This window comes from Taudactylus pleione, unplaced genomic scaffold (genome assembly GCF_031769625.1).
Source record: "Taudactylus pleione unplaced genomic scaffold, aTauple2 ptg000181l, whole genome shotgun sequence".
NCBI classification, from domain to species: Eukaryota; Metazoa; Chordata; class Amphibia; order Anura; family Myobatrachidae; genus Taudactylus; species Taudactylus pleione.
The window spans coordinates 1483637-1498938 of record NW_028284583.1 but is presented as its reverse complement, the minus strand read 5'-3'; the positions used below and the strand labels follow the sequence as shown (position 1 = coordinate 1498938).

General features: G+C 42.9%; 1 protein-coding gene across 2 annotated transcripts in view; it reads left to right on the top strand.

The window, feature by feature from the left end:
• Positions 1-15302, top strand: part of ANLN (anillin, actin binding protein) — a 108238-nt gene that overhangs the window by 72245 nt on the left and 20691 nt on the right. The window contains exons 15-20 of one of the 2 annotated variants that reach the window (XM_088476027.1): positions 1167-1293; positions 1529-1577; positions 3127-3183; positions 3398-3457; positions 5607-5642; positions 6218-6239. In XM_088476027.1, the coding sequence (XP_088332153.1) occupies positions 1167-1293; positions 1529-1577; positions 3127-3183; positions 3398-3457; positions 5607-5642; positions 6218-6239 (351 nt within the window). The remainder of the gene's footprint in view (positions 1-1166; positions 1294-1528; positions 1578-3126; positions 3184-3397; positions 3458-5606; positions 5643-6217; positions 6240-15302) is intronic. The other variant, XM_088476028.1, reaches the window with a different exon arrangement.

The following is a 15302-nucleotide window of genomic DNA, read 5'->3' as shown; positions in this document are numbered from 1 at the left end:
CAGTATCTTGGGCTGCAATTTTTCATTCACTTGGTTCATTAAACTTAGGCAGCACTTAAAGTATATAATATATTATATGTATTTTTTATGTTCTATCTTGTCGAAAACAACTTCCAAATGTGACTGAGCTATTTTATGTATTTATTGACATCTTCAGTTAGTGTATTAATAAGAAGGGAGAAATCGGTTAATAATCTCAGGTTGAATTTGTCCGTTAATGCTGCCTACTCCCAGGGCGTCTTGGTACCCTTAAGTAATAAAAAGGGTAGAAATCACATAACCTGCGCTTGGCTGTCAATCAACCTGGGTATAAATTCTCAAGCAGTTTCCCGTTCGCTGGCTAGCAATCTATATGTTGTGTGATCCTCTATTAGAGAATTTGGCTCAGAGGTCATAGCATTACCCAGAAAAAATACATAAAGTGTATATAGTGAAGCACAATTTAATATACATATACATAAAACGTAACATGAAATAAACAAGAAATATATAATCCTCTGTATGAGGGCCACAAAAAGTGAAGAATAGGCAGCATATTTCCTCTATATGAGGTATCCCACATGGACAAGAGTTTGCAATTACCGGATGGTCAGGTGAATGGGCGTGTGTTTGAAGTCTCTGTGTAAGTCCCGGGCTCTCCGCTGGGCACCGCTCACTTCATCCTCCTATTCAGCTCTGCAAAGTGTTCGTCCATAAATGGTAACCCATGTATCTTACCGACTCGTTTCGACCCCCTATTCTGGGGTCTTTTTCAAGGTAGGCTTAGCGGTCAATGCTTCAATGTCCACATCGTCCTTAAATACTGACACTGCTTGAGAACTTATACCCAGGTTGATTGACAGCCAAGTGCAGGTTATGTGATTTCTACCCTTTTTATTACTTGTATGTTCATAGGTTTGGGATACCTATTTTAGTCATTCACTCACCTGCTGCATGAGCTTATTGCGCACTAATTCACTTTCTTCATCTTCTTCTCTTGGTACCCTTGTTACTTATTGACTTGAATCACCTGCTGCTTGGTACACTTTTTATAATTCTGATAGTCCTAACTTTGTTTAATTTGGCAGTAAAATCAAGTCTGTTCGGTTTTGTGCATGTTCCTATTGAGGCGGGGACATATGTAATCAAATTTGCAATTATTAAAGCCATGTATTCTATACCCACAGATTCTGCAAACTACTACTTTTTCATAATTATTAGAGCAGGAGCAGAAAATATGTTGGCAACCCCTCTTACAAATATTTCAAGTTCCATGAAAGGAGATGCGTTGGCATTTCCAACCATATTTACTCTGTAAGTATCTTGTGGTGTTTTTTTTTTTTTTTTAATACAAAATTAGACTTTATTGAATTTGTGTAGTGTTATTTTAGATTAAAGAAAGGTAAAGTTTAGAAATTGTATCTTATTTACTTGCAGACAAGTGTATATAAACTAGTTTATCCTCCAATACAGAATAACATTGCATTGTCTACTATAGTGAGACCTACATTTTTGTGTATTTTATCAATTTTTTTATTTTTTTTTTCAGGGAAGATGTTTCTAATGACTTTGAAATATGTATTGATGTATACAGCTTGGTAAGTTGATTTGATTCTTTTTACCGTTTGTTTTAGTGTATGCATTGATGTCAAATGCTACTAAATAATGTCTGTGAAAAGCAATGAGAGATTAGACATTTGGCAGCTGTAAGTTGTTTATGAAGAAATGGCTGTAAACCTTACAGAACATCAACTGATAGCCATAGCATCAAGATGTTGTGTAACTGAAAAAACTTATTGTACCAAGAACACTGTCAAGTTAAATTAAGACAAAGCACAAAGGTGCAAGTTGCCAGATGTATATACGTTGCTATTTCTATTACTAATCCTTTATTGATATGGGGATCTGCAGCGCCCTACTAAATACAAAAAACATTAACAGTATTAGTTTTCACTTTAGGTCTGGTGCTGGGCTGCCCCCAAGCACTCATGTCTCTGAATAGATGCTCCCTTTTGATATTGGGCAGGGAGCGGTGACCCGCTAAAACAGCCAAGTGGGAACGCTAAGTATGAACGATAGTGACTTACAGTACAGAACATTGCAGGACATGGTATAAACATTGCTGCATTGGCAGTCGTAATACTCCAATAAACAGCAGGGCAGCAGAACCCAAGTGTTAGGTGCCGTTCTAGGCAGTGAGAAACAGACAGTGGTAAAAGTGAGGGAAGGAAAAGCACATGAGAGAAGAGGGCTCTGCTCGTTATTACCTTTTGTGTCAAACTACTGTGACTTGCTTTTTGGATTGACCTCCATATTGTTGAAATTATATTAATACCTAGATTTTATGTGTAACAATATAACAAACGTTCATCTTTTGTGCAATAAGTATGTCATGAGTTGCTCTTTTTTTCTTGCCTTGCCTTACTTTGTTACCGTGTTAGTGTTCACTCTAGGTCCGGCGCCGGGCAGGGTGACTGAGCTAAAGAAGGGCACCGCATCACATGAAAAGGGGAGTGGTCATGAGAAAAGGGTTGTCTTTAAGACACGCCCCCTTTGTATTACTCTTGGGGGGGGTGCCCGGCACTTAGACATGCCGGGCTGCTCCCAAGCTCTCCCTTCTCTGTGAATAGATGGCGAAGGCTGTTTAGTGGGGCATTTTCAAAAAAGGCGGGACTCCTTCTGCCCTTTTGAAATCGGGCAGAGCTTGGTGCCCCGCTAAAACAGCCTAGCGGGAACGCTACTTGTAACAATGAAATTGAGAACGTTTCAGTTTTAATTTCAGAGGCCTGATGGCAGGGTTTCCACTTACCTATAGCACGTTTTGTGATGAAGCAGAATGTGTTATAAATGTGCTGCTGTGATTGAAAGGTTAGAGATCTACCTTACCTTGTGTACTACAGATTTATTCATGTGCATAAGCACCTTAAGGATTGTAATTGAACCAAATAGAGAGTATATCACCACTCCAGAGGAGAACCTCAATTATATGGTACAGTTGTGCTCAAGAGAATTATTCCTTAATGTTTGTAACAATGAAGCATCCCTGACTGAATCAGTGATCACCTATATCTACTGGTAGATTTTCCAACAGTGTATCGCTATATCTTTTTTTACCATTTCTGACCCAAAATAATACTGCCATTTTAGGTACAAAAAAAAGAGGGCATTGCATCTGATAAGCGGAAAAAGGTCGTAAAATCAAAGGTAATAGAACATGAAAATTGATTTCAAATGAAATACATTTTACATAAAGCCTGTGACTTTTATTTTGGCTCAGCTAATAGTGTAACATGAAATAGAACCATGTCGGGTGGTTGCTTAAAATGTTAGTACCAATGTCTGCAGCTACATTAATTTATGATATTGTAATCTATAAGATAACTGCTCAGTGTATGCTAAATGCAACTTCTTTGTCCAGCTTGTCTACAGAGCCCCACACATTTCTGCGTTTCGCCTATTACAGAAAATTATCTATTTGGTATGGTTCTTCAGGTGTACATAGCTTGCACATTAGCTTTGGTGGTTTGTGTGCCAGTACTCTACACTGTATAGCTTTAGGTATATTTGTATCCTGAACGCAATCATAACACACTGTAAATCATAGGTATTCAGTTACTTTTTCGAGTTATGAATACAATATGTAATATCCATTTAATAAAATGATTTGGAGTAAAGAAGGTATGGTTTGTTTTAATATACATTGTTAGTTGCCTATTGTTATAACTTAATGAATTTTGTCTAATTATAAAGAAATGCAATACCAGTGACCTTTAAAGATCATGCCTTATAAAGTGCTTATGCTTAGAAACGCTCCCCCTGACAGCGACTAATGTGATTGCAGCTCCGACTATTGCTATGCTGACAGCAATCTAGAGCTCCAAAAAGTATGTGCTTCTAAGGAAAAGAAAAGTCTTTGAAAACTAGTTATAAAGTTTGTGACTGTACAACAGAAAAAAGTCGTATGTGCTGTATGGAAAGACTACTATGTACAGCAGTTACAGTGCCCAGCAATACATCAGCAATATATGTATTTAATGTACAATCACGGTAACAGTAATGCTCAATAATGTCAACATATGCTAGCAGGATCAGTGATGCCTTTATTATGCCAGTGGTGGTTTCCAAATATGTCATGCCTAAATAGTATTAGCTGTAACCTGTACTATGTCAGCATTAGTCGTTTTTAGCTTTTATGTCACTAATAGTAGTAATACCCAATGATATGTCCGCATTACACGTGGTGCCAAGTAATATTCCAGCCATCATAGTAGTGTCCAGTAATATCCACATTACTAGCTGCACTAATGTCCTCTAATCATGCAACTAGTAAGTGTAATGGGCAGTAATTTTAGTTCAAATATCCCCTAACAATCGTGTTTAGTAGTCCTCAATTACTATAATTTACTAGCCAATCTCCTTGGATGTCTGTGCTTGACCACTATAAACCTGCTGGTGAACAGTTGCTTATTACATTCACTCCAACCTAACTCAAATGATGGCAGCAGTTTTTCGGGGTGAAGTAGGTATTACCGCCAGCCGCATGGCCGGTGGTTCAAATCCTGACAGCGGCAGCCTTACAATGGTGAAGATCCCGATCGTCCCTAAGGTAAGTATCGCTAACCTAATTCTACCCCCTAACCCTCCTTAGGGGTACCTAACCCCCCCTTTCCCTCTGCCTAAACCTAAGTCCCCCGGGGGGGTGCCTAACCCTAATTTCCCCCAGGAGCCCTAAACCTAACCACCCTCCTCCCGCGGGCGCTCGGCGCCCGGTTCACCTTCGTTCGGTATGCTGGGCGTCTGTCTTCCGGCGTATGGTTAATGACAGGCGTTGAGTTTTCGACGCCTGTCATTAGTACCACCCCGGGATTAGAGAGTCTGGAAGCCGGCGGTTGGCATTTAGATCGTCTGCTTCCAGACTACATCCCTTTTTTGATGTCTTCATGTCAGCAGGGATGTAGAACACAAATATGTCCTCATCTACAAGGGCATTACAATTTAAAATAGAATGACAGGGCTTCAGTCTATGAAGCCACCCTGATTTTTATTTTATGAAGCTCTAGCGGTTTCACACTAAACTGCAACTTCAGGTCAATACCATTTTTACAGAATTAAAAGGCTTAAGATTTTGTAACACACAAATGGATATCTAACATGTCAAACTGTACTTTACTATATGAAAGGTTTTTGATACGCAAAAAACCCAGGCTCTTCTACAGTATTTGTGTGGCATGACCAGTATTGAAATTAGTTTCTCAGACACTATAGTTAAATCTTCATCTGTCTGATACAACTAAAGTACTTTAAAACATGCTGTATTAAAGACCAATATGTTTCATAAACCATTAAATAAAAACAAATAAACAAAATGTCATACTATTCAATGAAAACATGTATAGAGTGCTGCACACAATGTACTCGCTCTGAAACTATAGTGTTTGCACATAGATGGTTGTACTTTAACAATATTGAGTGATTCTCTGTGGGAGCACTTTGTGGTTTATTTGTTAGATGCCTCTTTTCTTGTTATATAAATACGTAAATAGGGTGGATTCTAAAAAATTTTTTTGCTCACTGTAATGTCAGTTTCCACTGTATGTGGTTATTATTTGGCTGTTTTGTAATTTCAGGCAATCACTCCAAAAAGGCTTCTGACATCAATCACAGTAAGAACAAAGTTTTATCCTCTACACAAGGGAATTCAACAAACAATGTAAAATTTTGGTTAGCAATAGTTAGTGTATCTAGGCAGTGAAGTCTTATGCCTTTACTTAAATTTTTTTAATTATTTAAAAAGTCGGCAACACCACCGCATCTCGCACCGTTCGTGACCCTCTCTCAGCCTGATTCGCTCATTTTTGCTCACAGCCCTATGAGGCTGCAAGCATCTTTGTGCGAGTTCAGGCTGCCGTAAAGTGTGGCTACTACCGCGCTAACTTGCACCTGCGGTGTATTCGCGAGTAATAGGATTGACCCCCTTAGTGGTAGAGCTTTGCTCCTTATTTAAATCTGTAATAATAAACTGGGCATAGTAATGATTTGGCATATCAATGTACAGTGACAAAATTATATATTTATACAGTTTGAAGGATTGCACATGCTTTTGTTTATGGTTAGCTCTGCAATTTTAAACCAATATTCTGATTTAAGCTTTTGTGTAACATTCAGGTATATGCTTAAATCTATATTTACAACATTTGACAATCCTTTTTTCTTTTCTTTCTTTCCTTGTTTGCTTTAGAAGAGCAACGTTCATACACCAGGTGAGCTGCTTTTTGTTGTAAATACTGCTTTTCTGGTGCATGTGAAGGGTCACAGATGTGTTCTCTTACACCTAGGGGTATATTTACTAAAGTCTGGGTTTTTAGAAGTGGAGTTCTTGTCCATGGCAACTAATCAGTTATAGTTATCTTCTAGAAGGTGCTATATAAATTATAAGTAGAATCTGGTTGCTATGGGCAACAACTCCACTTCTAAAAACTCGCACTTTAGTAAATCTATCCCCTAGCCTCAATATGCCACACATTTCTGTTCTTCTGCCATTCTGTTTCCATCATTAGACGGTGAAGAAAATGTTTTTTATGAGACCAAATTTTCACCTCCACCTTCTTTTCGGGCTTAGTTAAGATTGGGCGCTAACCAGCCAATCAGATCATAGAGGGTCTGGAGCCTGAGCGAAAGCAAAGTACAAAAATCATGCCAGTTGAAGCCTAGTATCAGAGATCCATAGAAATGCTATCCACTCATTCTAGCCTTCAATAACATACTGCCTTTCTGATATACAGTCAGGTCCATAAATATTGGGACATTGACAGAATTTTCATATTTTGGCCTCTATTCACCACCACAATGGCTTTGAAATGAAACAAACAAGATGTGCTTTAACTGCAGACTTTCAGATTTAATTTGAGGGTAATTACATCCAAATCAGGTGAACGGTGTAGGAATTACAACGGTTTCTATATGTGCCTCCCACTTTTTAATTGGCCAAAAGTGATGGGACAAACTAAACAATCCTAAATCTAACTTTCACTTTTTAATACTTTGTTGCAAATCCTTTGCAGGCAATTACAGCCTGAAGTCTGGAACGCATAGACATCACCAGACGCTGGGTTTCATCCATGGTGATGTTCTGCCAGGCCTCTACTGCAAATGTCTTCAGTTCCTGCTTGTTCTTGGGGCATTTTCCCTTCAGTTTTGTCTTCATCAAGTGAAATGCATGCTCAATCGGATTCAGGTCAAGGGATTGACTTGGCCATTGCATAACATTCCACTTTTTAGCCTTAAAAAAACTCTTTGGTTGCTTTTGCAGTATGCTTCGGGTCATTGTCCATCTGCACTGTGAAGCGCCGTCCAATGAGTTCTGGAGTATATGACTGAATATGAGCATATAATATTGCCCGAAACACTTCAGAATTCATTCTGCTGCTTTTGTCAGCAGTCACATCATCAATAAATACAAGGGAACCAGTTCCATTGGCAGCCATACATGCCCACGCCATGACATTACCACCACCATGCTTCACTGATGAGGTGGTATGTTTTGGATCATGAGCAGTTCCTTTCCTTCTCTTCTCTTCCCATCACTCTGGTACAAGTTGATCTTTGTCTCATCTGTCAATAGGATGTTGTTCCAGAACTGTAATGGCTTTTTTAGATGTTGTCTGGCAAACTCTAATCTGGTCTTCCTGTTTTTGTGGCTCACCAATGGTTTGCATCTTGTGGTGAACCCTCTATATTCACTCTTGTGAAGTCTTCTCTTGATTGTTGACTTTGACACATATACACCTACCTCCTGTAGAGTGTTCTTCATTTGGCCAACTGTTGTGAAGGGGTTTTTCTTCACCAGGGAAATAATTCTTTTGTCATCCACCACAGTTGTTTTCCGTGGTCTTCCGGGTCTTTTTGTGTTTCTGAGCTCTCTCCGGTGCGTTCTTTCTTTTTGAGAATGTCCCAAACAGTTGATTTGGCCACACCTAATGTTTTTGCTATCTCTCTGATGGGTTTCTTTTGATTTTTCAGCCTAATCATGGCTTGCTTCACTGATAGTTGCAATCAACTCTCAATATGAGATCCAAAGAGCTGTCATTGATTCCAAATGCAAATGTCACACCTAGAATCAACTCCAGACCTTTTACCTGCTTAATTGATAATGAAATAACGAGGGAATAGCTCACACCTGTCCTTGAAATAGCTTTTGAGTTGATAGTCCCATTACATTTGGTCCCTTAAAAAGTGGGAGGCACATATTGAAACTGTTGTAATTCCTACACCGTTCACCCGATTTGGATGTAATTACCCTCAAATTAAATCTGAAAGTCTGCAGTTAAAGCACATCTTGTTTCATTTCAAAACCATTGTGGTGGTGAATAGAGGCCAAAATATGAAAATTCTGTCAATGTCCCAATATTTATGGACCTGACTGTGTGTGTGTATATATGTGTGTGTGTGTGTGTGTATATATATATATATATATTTATATATTTATTTATTATAAAAATTAACAGTCAAAAGTTTGGACACTCCTTCTCATTCAATGGTTTTTGTTTATTTAAATTATTTTAAACATAGTAGATTGATACTGAAGACATCAAAAACTATGAAAGAACACATATGGAATTATGTTGTAAACAAAAAAAGTGTTAAACTAATCAAAATGTTTTATATTTTCGATTCCTCAAACTAGCCCCCTTTTGCTTGGATGACAGCTTTGCACACTCTTGGCATTCTCTCAATCAGCTTCATGAGGTAGTCTCCTGGAATGGTTTTCCAACAGTCTTGAAGAAGTTCCCAGAGGTGCTGAGCACTTGCTGGCTGCTTTTGCTTCACTCTGCGGACCAACTCCTCCCAAACCAGCTCAATTGGGTTTAGGTCGGGTGATTGTGGAGGCCAGGTCATCTGACGCAGCACTTTATCACTTTCCTTCTTGGTCAAGTAGCCCTTACATAGCCTGGAGGTGTGTTTGGGATCATTGTCTTGCTGAAAAACAAATGGTGGTCCCAGTAAGCACAAACCAGATGGGATGGCATGGCGCTGCAGAATGCAGTGGTAGCCATGCTGGTTAAGTGTGCCTTGAATTTTGAATAAATCACCAACAGTGTCATCAGTAAAGCACCCCTACACCATCACACCACCTCCTCCATGCTTCACAGTGGGAACCACACATGCAGAAACCATCCGATCACCTTCTTTGCCCCTCACAAAGACACGGCGGTTAGAAACAAAAATCTCAAATTTCGACTCATCAGACCAAAGTACAGATTTCCACTGATCTAATGTCCATTCCTTGTGTTTCTTGGCCCAAACAATTCTCTTCTTGTTATTCATCCTCAGTAGTGGCTTCTTCACAGCAATACGACCCATGAGTCTCTTCTGAAAAGTTAATGTTGAGATTTGTCTGCTACTTGAACTCTGTGAAGACTTTATGTGGTCTCTAATCTGAGCCGTTAAGTAGCGGTTTCTGAGGCTGGTAACTCTAATGAACTTATCCTCTGCAGTAGAGGTAACTCTTAGTCTTCCTTTCCTGGGGCGGTCCTTATGAGAACCTGTTTCATCATAACGTTTGATGGTTTTTGCAACTGCACTTGAGGATACCTTCAAAGTTCTTGAAATTTTCCGTTTCGACTGACCTTCATGTCTTAAAGTAATGATGGACTGTCGTTTCTCTTTACTGAGTTGAGTGGTTGGTGCCATAATATGGATTACAACAGTAGTCAAATAGTGGTGTCCAGTGTGTACTAACAACACGGAGAGTATAGGATGTACGTGCGCTCCTTGGTGTTCTGTGTTTGTAGGGGGAAGAAAGGGAGGGGGGGTGTTGAGTGGTGGCGGGGGAAAAGGACGTGGGTGTTCGTTGTTGTGGGTGTGGTGTGGAAGAAATAAACTACTGGAGGCAGGGTCCATGGTGAAAAAAACCAAATACGTTTATTGTATTTGTGTAGTGGCACGTGGAGGGGTGGTAGTTCTTCCAAGTTGGAGAGACAATGCTCCTGGGGGGTGTTTGCTCCTTTAGTTGTTCGTGCTGGTATATAATCGTCCACTGTAAGTGGTGGGGATGACAGGTTGTATCCGCAGTGTGGGGGGTAGGGTTAATCCCTTCAGGGGGCCCCTTGGCATGCGGTCCTAACTACTGCATGCTCCCCTGCTGGACCTTTGGTCGACAGACTCTTTGACTGGGATAATCTGTGTGTCGGGGGTGTTCCCACTTTGCGGTGTCCAGCACTGGAGATAGGGTGCTGACCTACCGATAGGTGCCCGAGTCCGTGGTGTGAATTCGACTCGCTCGGACAGTCGAGTACGTTGCCGTGGTGGGTGCTGTGCACTGATGTGTTGGCTCACGTCCATGGATGCAGTACAGGTGGCTGTCCTGTGCTGCGTGCGATGGTGTACTCGGCGCGTGCTGTATGTACGGGATGCTGTGTCCCTGGGCTTGCCGTCGGTGGCCGGCCAGCCGCGGCTCTGAACTCTACCCACCAGTCCTGGTGGGGAGTGTACACGTGGTTGGATGTGAGGCCGCCTGTGGAGCACAGCTATGCAGACTGTTACAGGCCCTGAGCCTCCTTGGGCATCATTTTCTCAAGTTTTGGCTCAGGTGGCGGAGCGGCTGGCTGCCCCGATACCAACGGTTTGGGTTTTGCCTCAGCAGATGCATCCTATGCCCATGATATGGCCGCCTTGGATGGACCCTAGTGCGGGTAAGGTTATGACATCATCCTCGGGGGTTTTTCAGCCTCCTCAGGCTGTCAAATCAAAGCAGCCTAAATCTAGGCGCCATTTGCCTTCTCACATGGGTGACTACTCCAGTGCTTCCTCCGAGGAACAGGCACAGGACTCTTCACAGGAGTCTAGCTCCGAGGAGGGTGATTATCGTTTCCCAGTAGCCGATGTCCCCTTTCTGATAAGGGCTGTAAAATCGGTGTTAAGTATCGAGGAGGGGATCCTTCGCTTAGGAAGGCCCCCCTGTTCAAGCTCCAGAAGGTGGTTAAGGCAGAATTCCCAAAGTCTGAGCATTTATCTGAATTTATGGAGGAAGCGTGGGTCTGTCCAGAAAAGAAAAGCCATCCTTCTAAAAGAATGGCGCTTCTATATCCTTTTCCAGCAGAGGACTGTGCCAGGTGGGAGAATCCACCGTCAGTTGATGCACATGTGGCGCAGCAGATTAAACGTACCACTCTGCTAATCCCAGCGGCTTCGCTGAAGGAAGCCACGGATAGGAGACTGATTTGAGGTAACTCTCCAATCTTCTCACTGGCAGGAACGGCCACCCGTCCAGCTATGGCCACTGCCTGGCTAGCAAGAGCTATTGAGGAGTGGGCCAAAACTCTAGTGGAGTCTTTACCAGATGCCTTTAAGGAGCAACTGAATATGATCTCCTTTATTAGAGAAGGGGCCTCTTATTTGGGAGATGCCGCCTTGGGTGCAGGGATCCTTTCCTCCAGGGTTTCAGCGGAGTCCGTGGTGGCACGTAGGATTCTCTGGTTAAAGGATTGGAAGGCAGATGCCGGGTCCAAAAAGGCCCTAAAATCCCTTTCATTCACAGGGGGTGTTCTTTTTGGTCCAGAATTGGACAAAATTGTAGCCTCCGTGGCAGCCTCAAAGACGGCAGGTTTGCCATCAGCAACCTCGTCTAAACGGAGAAGGGCGTCCTTTCAGGGGTTTCGGCCGCAGGGCAAGGCCAAGGGTCAGCCCTCAGCAAGATTTCCACCAAAAAAGGCAGGACCCATGAAGCCCTGGCAGAACAAACGTCCAGGATCTAGGGTCCAGGATAAACCAGTGCCCTGATGGGACGGGCCTCCCTCTGGGGGGCCGACTACTTCGGTTCTCGGAGCCCTGGCACCTCACGACGGAGGATGCCTGGGTTCGAGGAGTTGTCTCCCGAGGGTACGCCCTAATGTTTTGGAGGACTTCTCCTCAAAGGTTTATTTGTGTAAACCCACAAGGTTCAGAAAGAGCTTTTGCCCTTCAGAGAGCAATTATTGCCGTACTAGCATCGGAGGTAGTGATTCCGGTGCCAGAGAATCAGTTCCAAGAGGGATTTTACTCCAATCTGTTCTTGGTTCAAAAACCGAACGGGTTGTACCGGCCTATTCTGAATCTGAGAGAGCTCATCAAATTTGTTCGAGTTCCCGGGTTCAGGATGGAAACATTGCGATCGATTGTGTTGGCAATGGAGCAGGGGGACTATATGGTATCCTTAGATATACAGGATGCCTACCTCCACATACCAATCACACAGGCTCATCAAAAATTTTGTTTTGTGGTAGGAGGGGAACATATTCAATTCCAGGCCCTACCTTTTGGCCTGCCCACAGCCCCTCGGGTATTCATCCAGGTGATGGCGGTGATGATGGCATGCCTCAGACGCCAAGGCGTCAGGATTTTGCCTTACTTGGACGACCTCCTGTTGCTAGTGCAGTGCCCGCAGCAGTTACAGGATCATTTGACGCTGACAGTATCATGTCTGTACAGTCACGGCTGGATCATAAACTGGCAAAAATCGTCACTGTCTGGTACAACAGATGTGTCATTGGGAGCAAGATTGGACTCCGTGGTGCAGAAAATATATCTGCCGGAGGAGAAGATTCTTGCCTTACAATCACGAATACAAAGGTTGCTTCGCAACAGGCAGATATCCATTCTAGTGGCCATGCAGGTTTTTGGGTCGATGGTGGCCACCTTCAGGATGGTGGAATACGCTCAATTCCACTCCAGGCCACTGCAGCAATTAATTCTGTCTCGCTGGGACAAGGATCATCGCACGATCAGGTCTTAGTTGCTGCGTCTCTCTCCAGTGGTGCGGTTGTCCCTGTCCTGGTGGTTGCAGACACAGCATCTCGGGCAGGCTCGCCGCTTTTGGGTGTCGGATTGGACATTGCTGAAAACCGATGCCAGTCTTCAAGGTTGGGGGGGTGATGACAGGGACACACACTTTCCAAGGAAAGTGGTCAGTGGCGGAAAGCCGGCTACCGATAAACATCCTGGAACTAAGAGCTATATTCAAAGCTTTAGTGCAGGCTCAGGAAATCCTAAAGGGCAGGCCGGTGCAGATACAGTCTGACAATCGCACCGCGGTTGCCTACCTAAATCATCAAGGGGGCACAAGGAGTCGGGCTGCCTTGGCAGAGGTATCAAAAATCTTGGTCTGGGCAGAGACTCATCTTCCCACGATATCTTCCGTGTTCATTCCGGGGATCCTGAATTGGGAGGCCGACTTTCTCAGTCGGCAAGAGATAAATGCAGGAGAGTGGGCCCTACATCCACAGGTTTTTTGGAACCTTGTGGACAGGTGGGGTCTACCAGAAATAAATCTGGCGTCAAGAAGGAACAACAAGGTTCCCAGGTATGGATCCTGGACAAGAGATCAGAGAGCCTAGTTTGTAGACGCACTGACAGTAAAGTGGCGTCACAAGCTGGTATATCTGTTCCCCCCCCGTTTGCTGCTCTTCCCAGAGTGGTCAGAAAGATCAAACGAGGGCAGCACCGTGATATTAATAGCTCCGGCATGGCCGAGACGGCACTGGTTCACAGATCTACGGTCTCTCTCCATAGACACTCCATGGCCTCTGCCATTGAGGCCGGATCTGTTGCTACAGGGTCCCTGCTGGTACCAGGATCTTCATCGGCTATCTTTGACGGCATGGCTCTTGAGGCCTCCGTCTTGTGGAAGAAGGGTTTTTCCGAATCTGTTATACGGATGATGCTGAAGGCACGGAAACCATCCTCAGCCCGTATATACTATAGAATTTGGCATACTTTCTTTCAATGGTGTAAACTGAAAGGGTATGACCCACAGAAATTTCTGATATCCAGAGTGCTTGATTTTCTTCAAAGTGGTCTGGAAAAAGGGGCTCCGCCTCTCCTCTTTGAGGGTACAGGTGTCTGCTCTTTCAGTCTGGTTCCAACATAAAATTGCTCTGAGACCAGATATATAAAGACCTTTTTTCAGGGGGTGTTGAGGATTCAGCCTCCCTTCGTTCCCCCGGTTGTTCCGTGGGACTTGACTCTAGTTCTGAAGGTTTTACAGGCTCCTCCGTTTGAGCCTTTAAATTCAATAGACATCAAGTGGCTAACAGCAAAGACAGTATTTCTTTTTGCTATGGCATCTGCACGTAGAGTGTCGGATTTCTGGAAAAATGTCTTTTCTGGAGAGTCTAGACTCATGAGTATGGGGTTTTTCTTTCTTACCCTTTGTTTTGTCTAAGCCTGCTTGAGCTTGGTAACGAACTGGCTACCTGAGGCGGGGAGTGGGGTATGTGAGGAGGGACCCGGAGCATCCTGGGAGCAGAGAGCTTGTTTGTATTAACTGTTTGGTGACCGGGATTCATACCCCAACGTAATGGCTGTGGACCCCATGGACCTCGAAGAAAAAGAGTTAACAAAGGTATGTCATACCACAACTCTTATTTTTTCACCATTGACCCTGCCTCCAGTAGTTTATTATCTCCACACCCACGACAACGAACACCCACGTTCTTTTCCCAAGCCACCACACAACCCCCCCCCCCGTCCTTTCTTCCCCCTACAAACACAGAACACCAAGGAGCGCACGTACATCCTATACTCTTCATGTTTTTTCCTAAGTAGGATCAGGTACCCCTACTGTACATTGCAGCACCACCCCCGATTGCACTCTTCCCCCCCCTTCCTCTTTCCCCTCATCATTCTTCTCCTTTCCTCTCTCCCACCACCCTGAAGCGCATCCCAAACCCAGCATCACCTGTACTAACAACACAACTGATGGTCTCAAACACATTAAGAAGGCAAGTAATTCCACAGATTGACTCTTGACAAGGCACACCTGTTAATTCAAAACCATTCCAGAAGAATACCTCATGAAGTTGATTGAGAGAATGCCAAGAGTGTGCAAAGCTGTCATCCAAGCAAAAGGGGGCTACTTTGAGGAATCTAACATATAAAACATATTTTGATTTAACACTTTTTTTGTTTACAACATAATTCCATATGTGTTCTTTCATAGTTTTAATGTCTGATGTCTTCAGTATTAATCTACTATGTTGAAAATAATTTAAATAAACAAAAACCATTGAATGAGAAGGTGTCCAAAGTTTTGATGACTGGAACAGTGTGTGTATGTATGTGTGTGTGTGTGTGTATGTATGTATGTATGTATGTATGTATGTATGTATGTATGTATATATCAATTGTATTTCTAAATGAAAAGAAAAAAAGCACTCTCCAGATTTTCAGCAACATTAATCAGCTTTTAATACCAATGTAATTTGCCAGCCAACGTTTCGGTCCAACATGGACCTTTGTCAAGGCATTGAGTTTCTAGACATCATAGTAACTGTGTGCTGGTCTGTCAA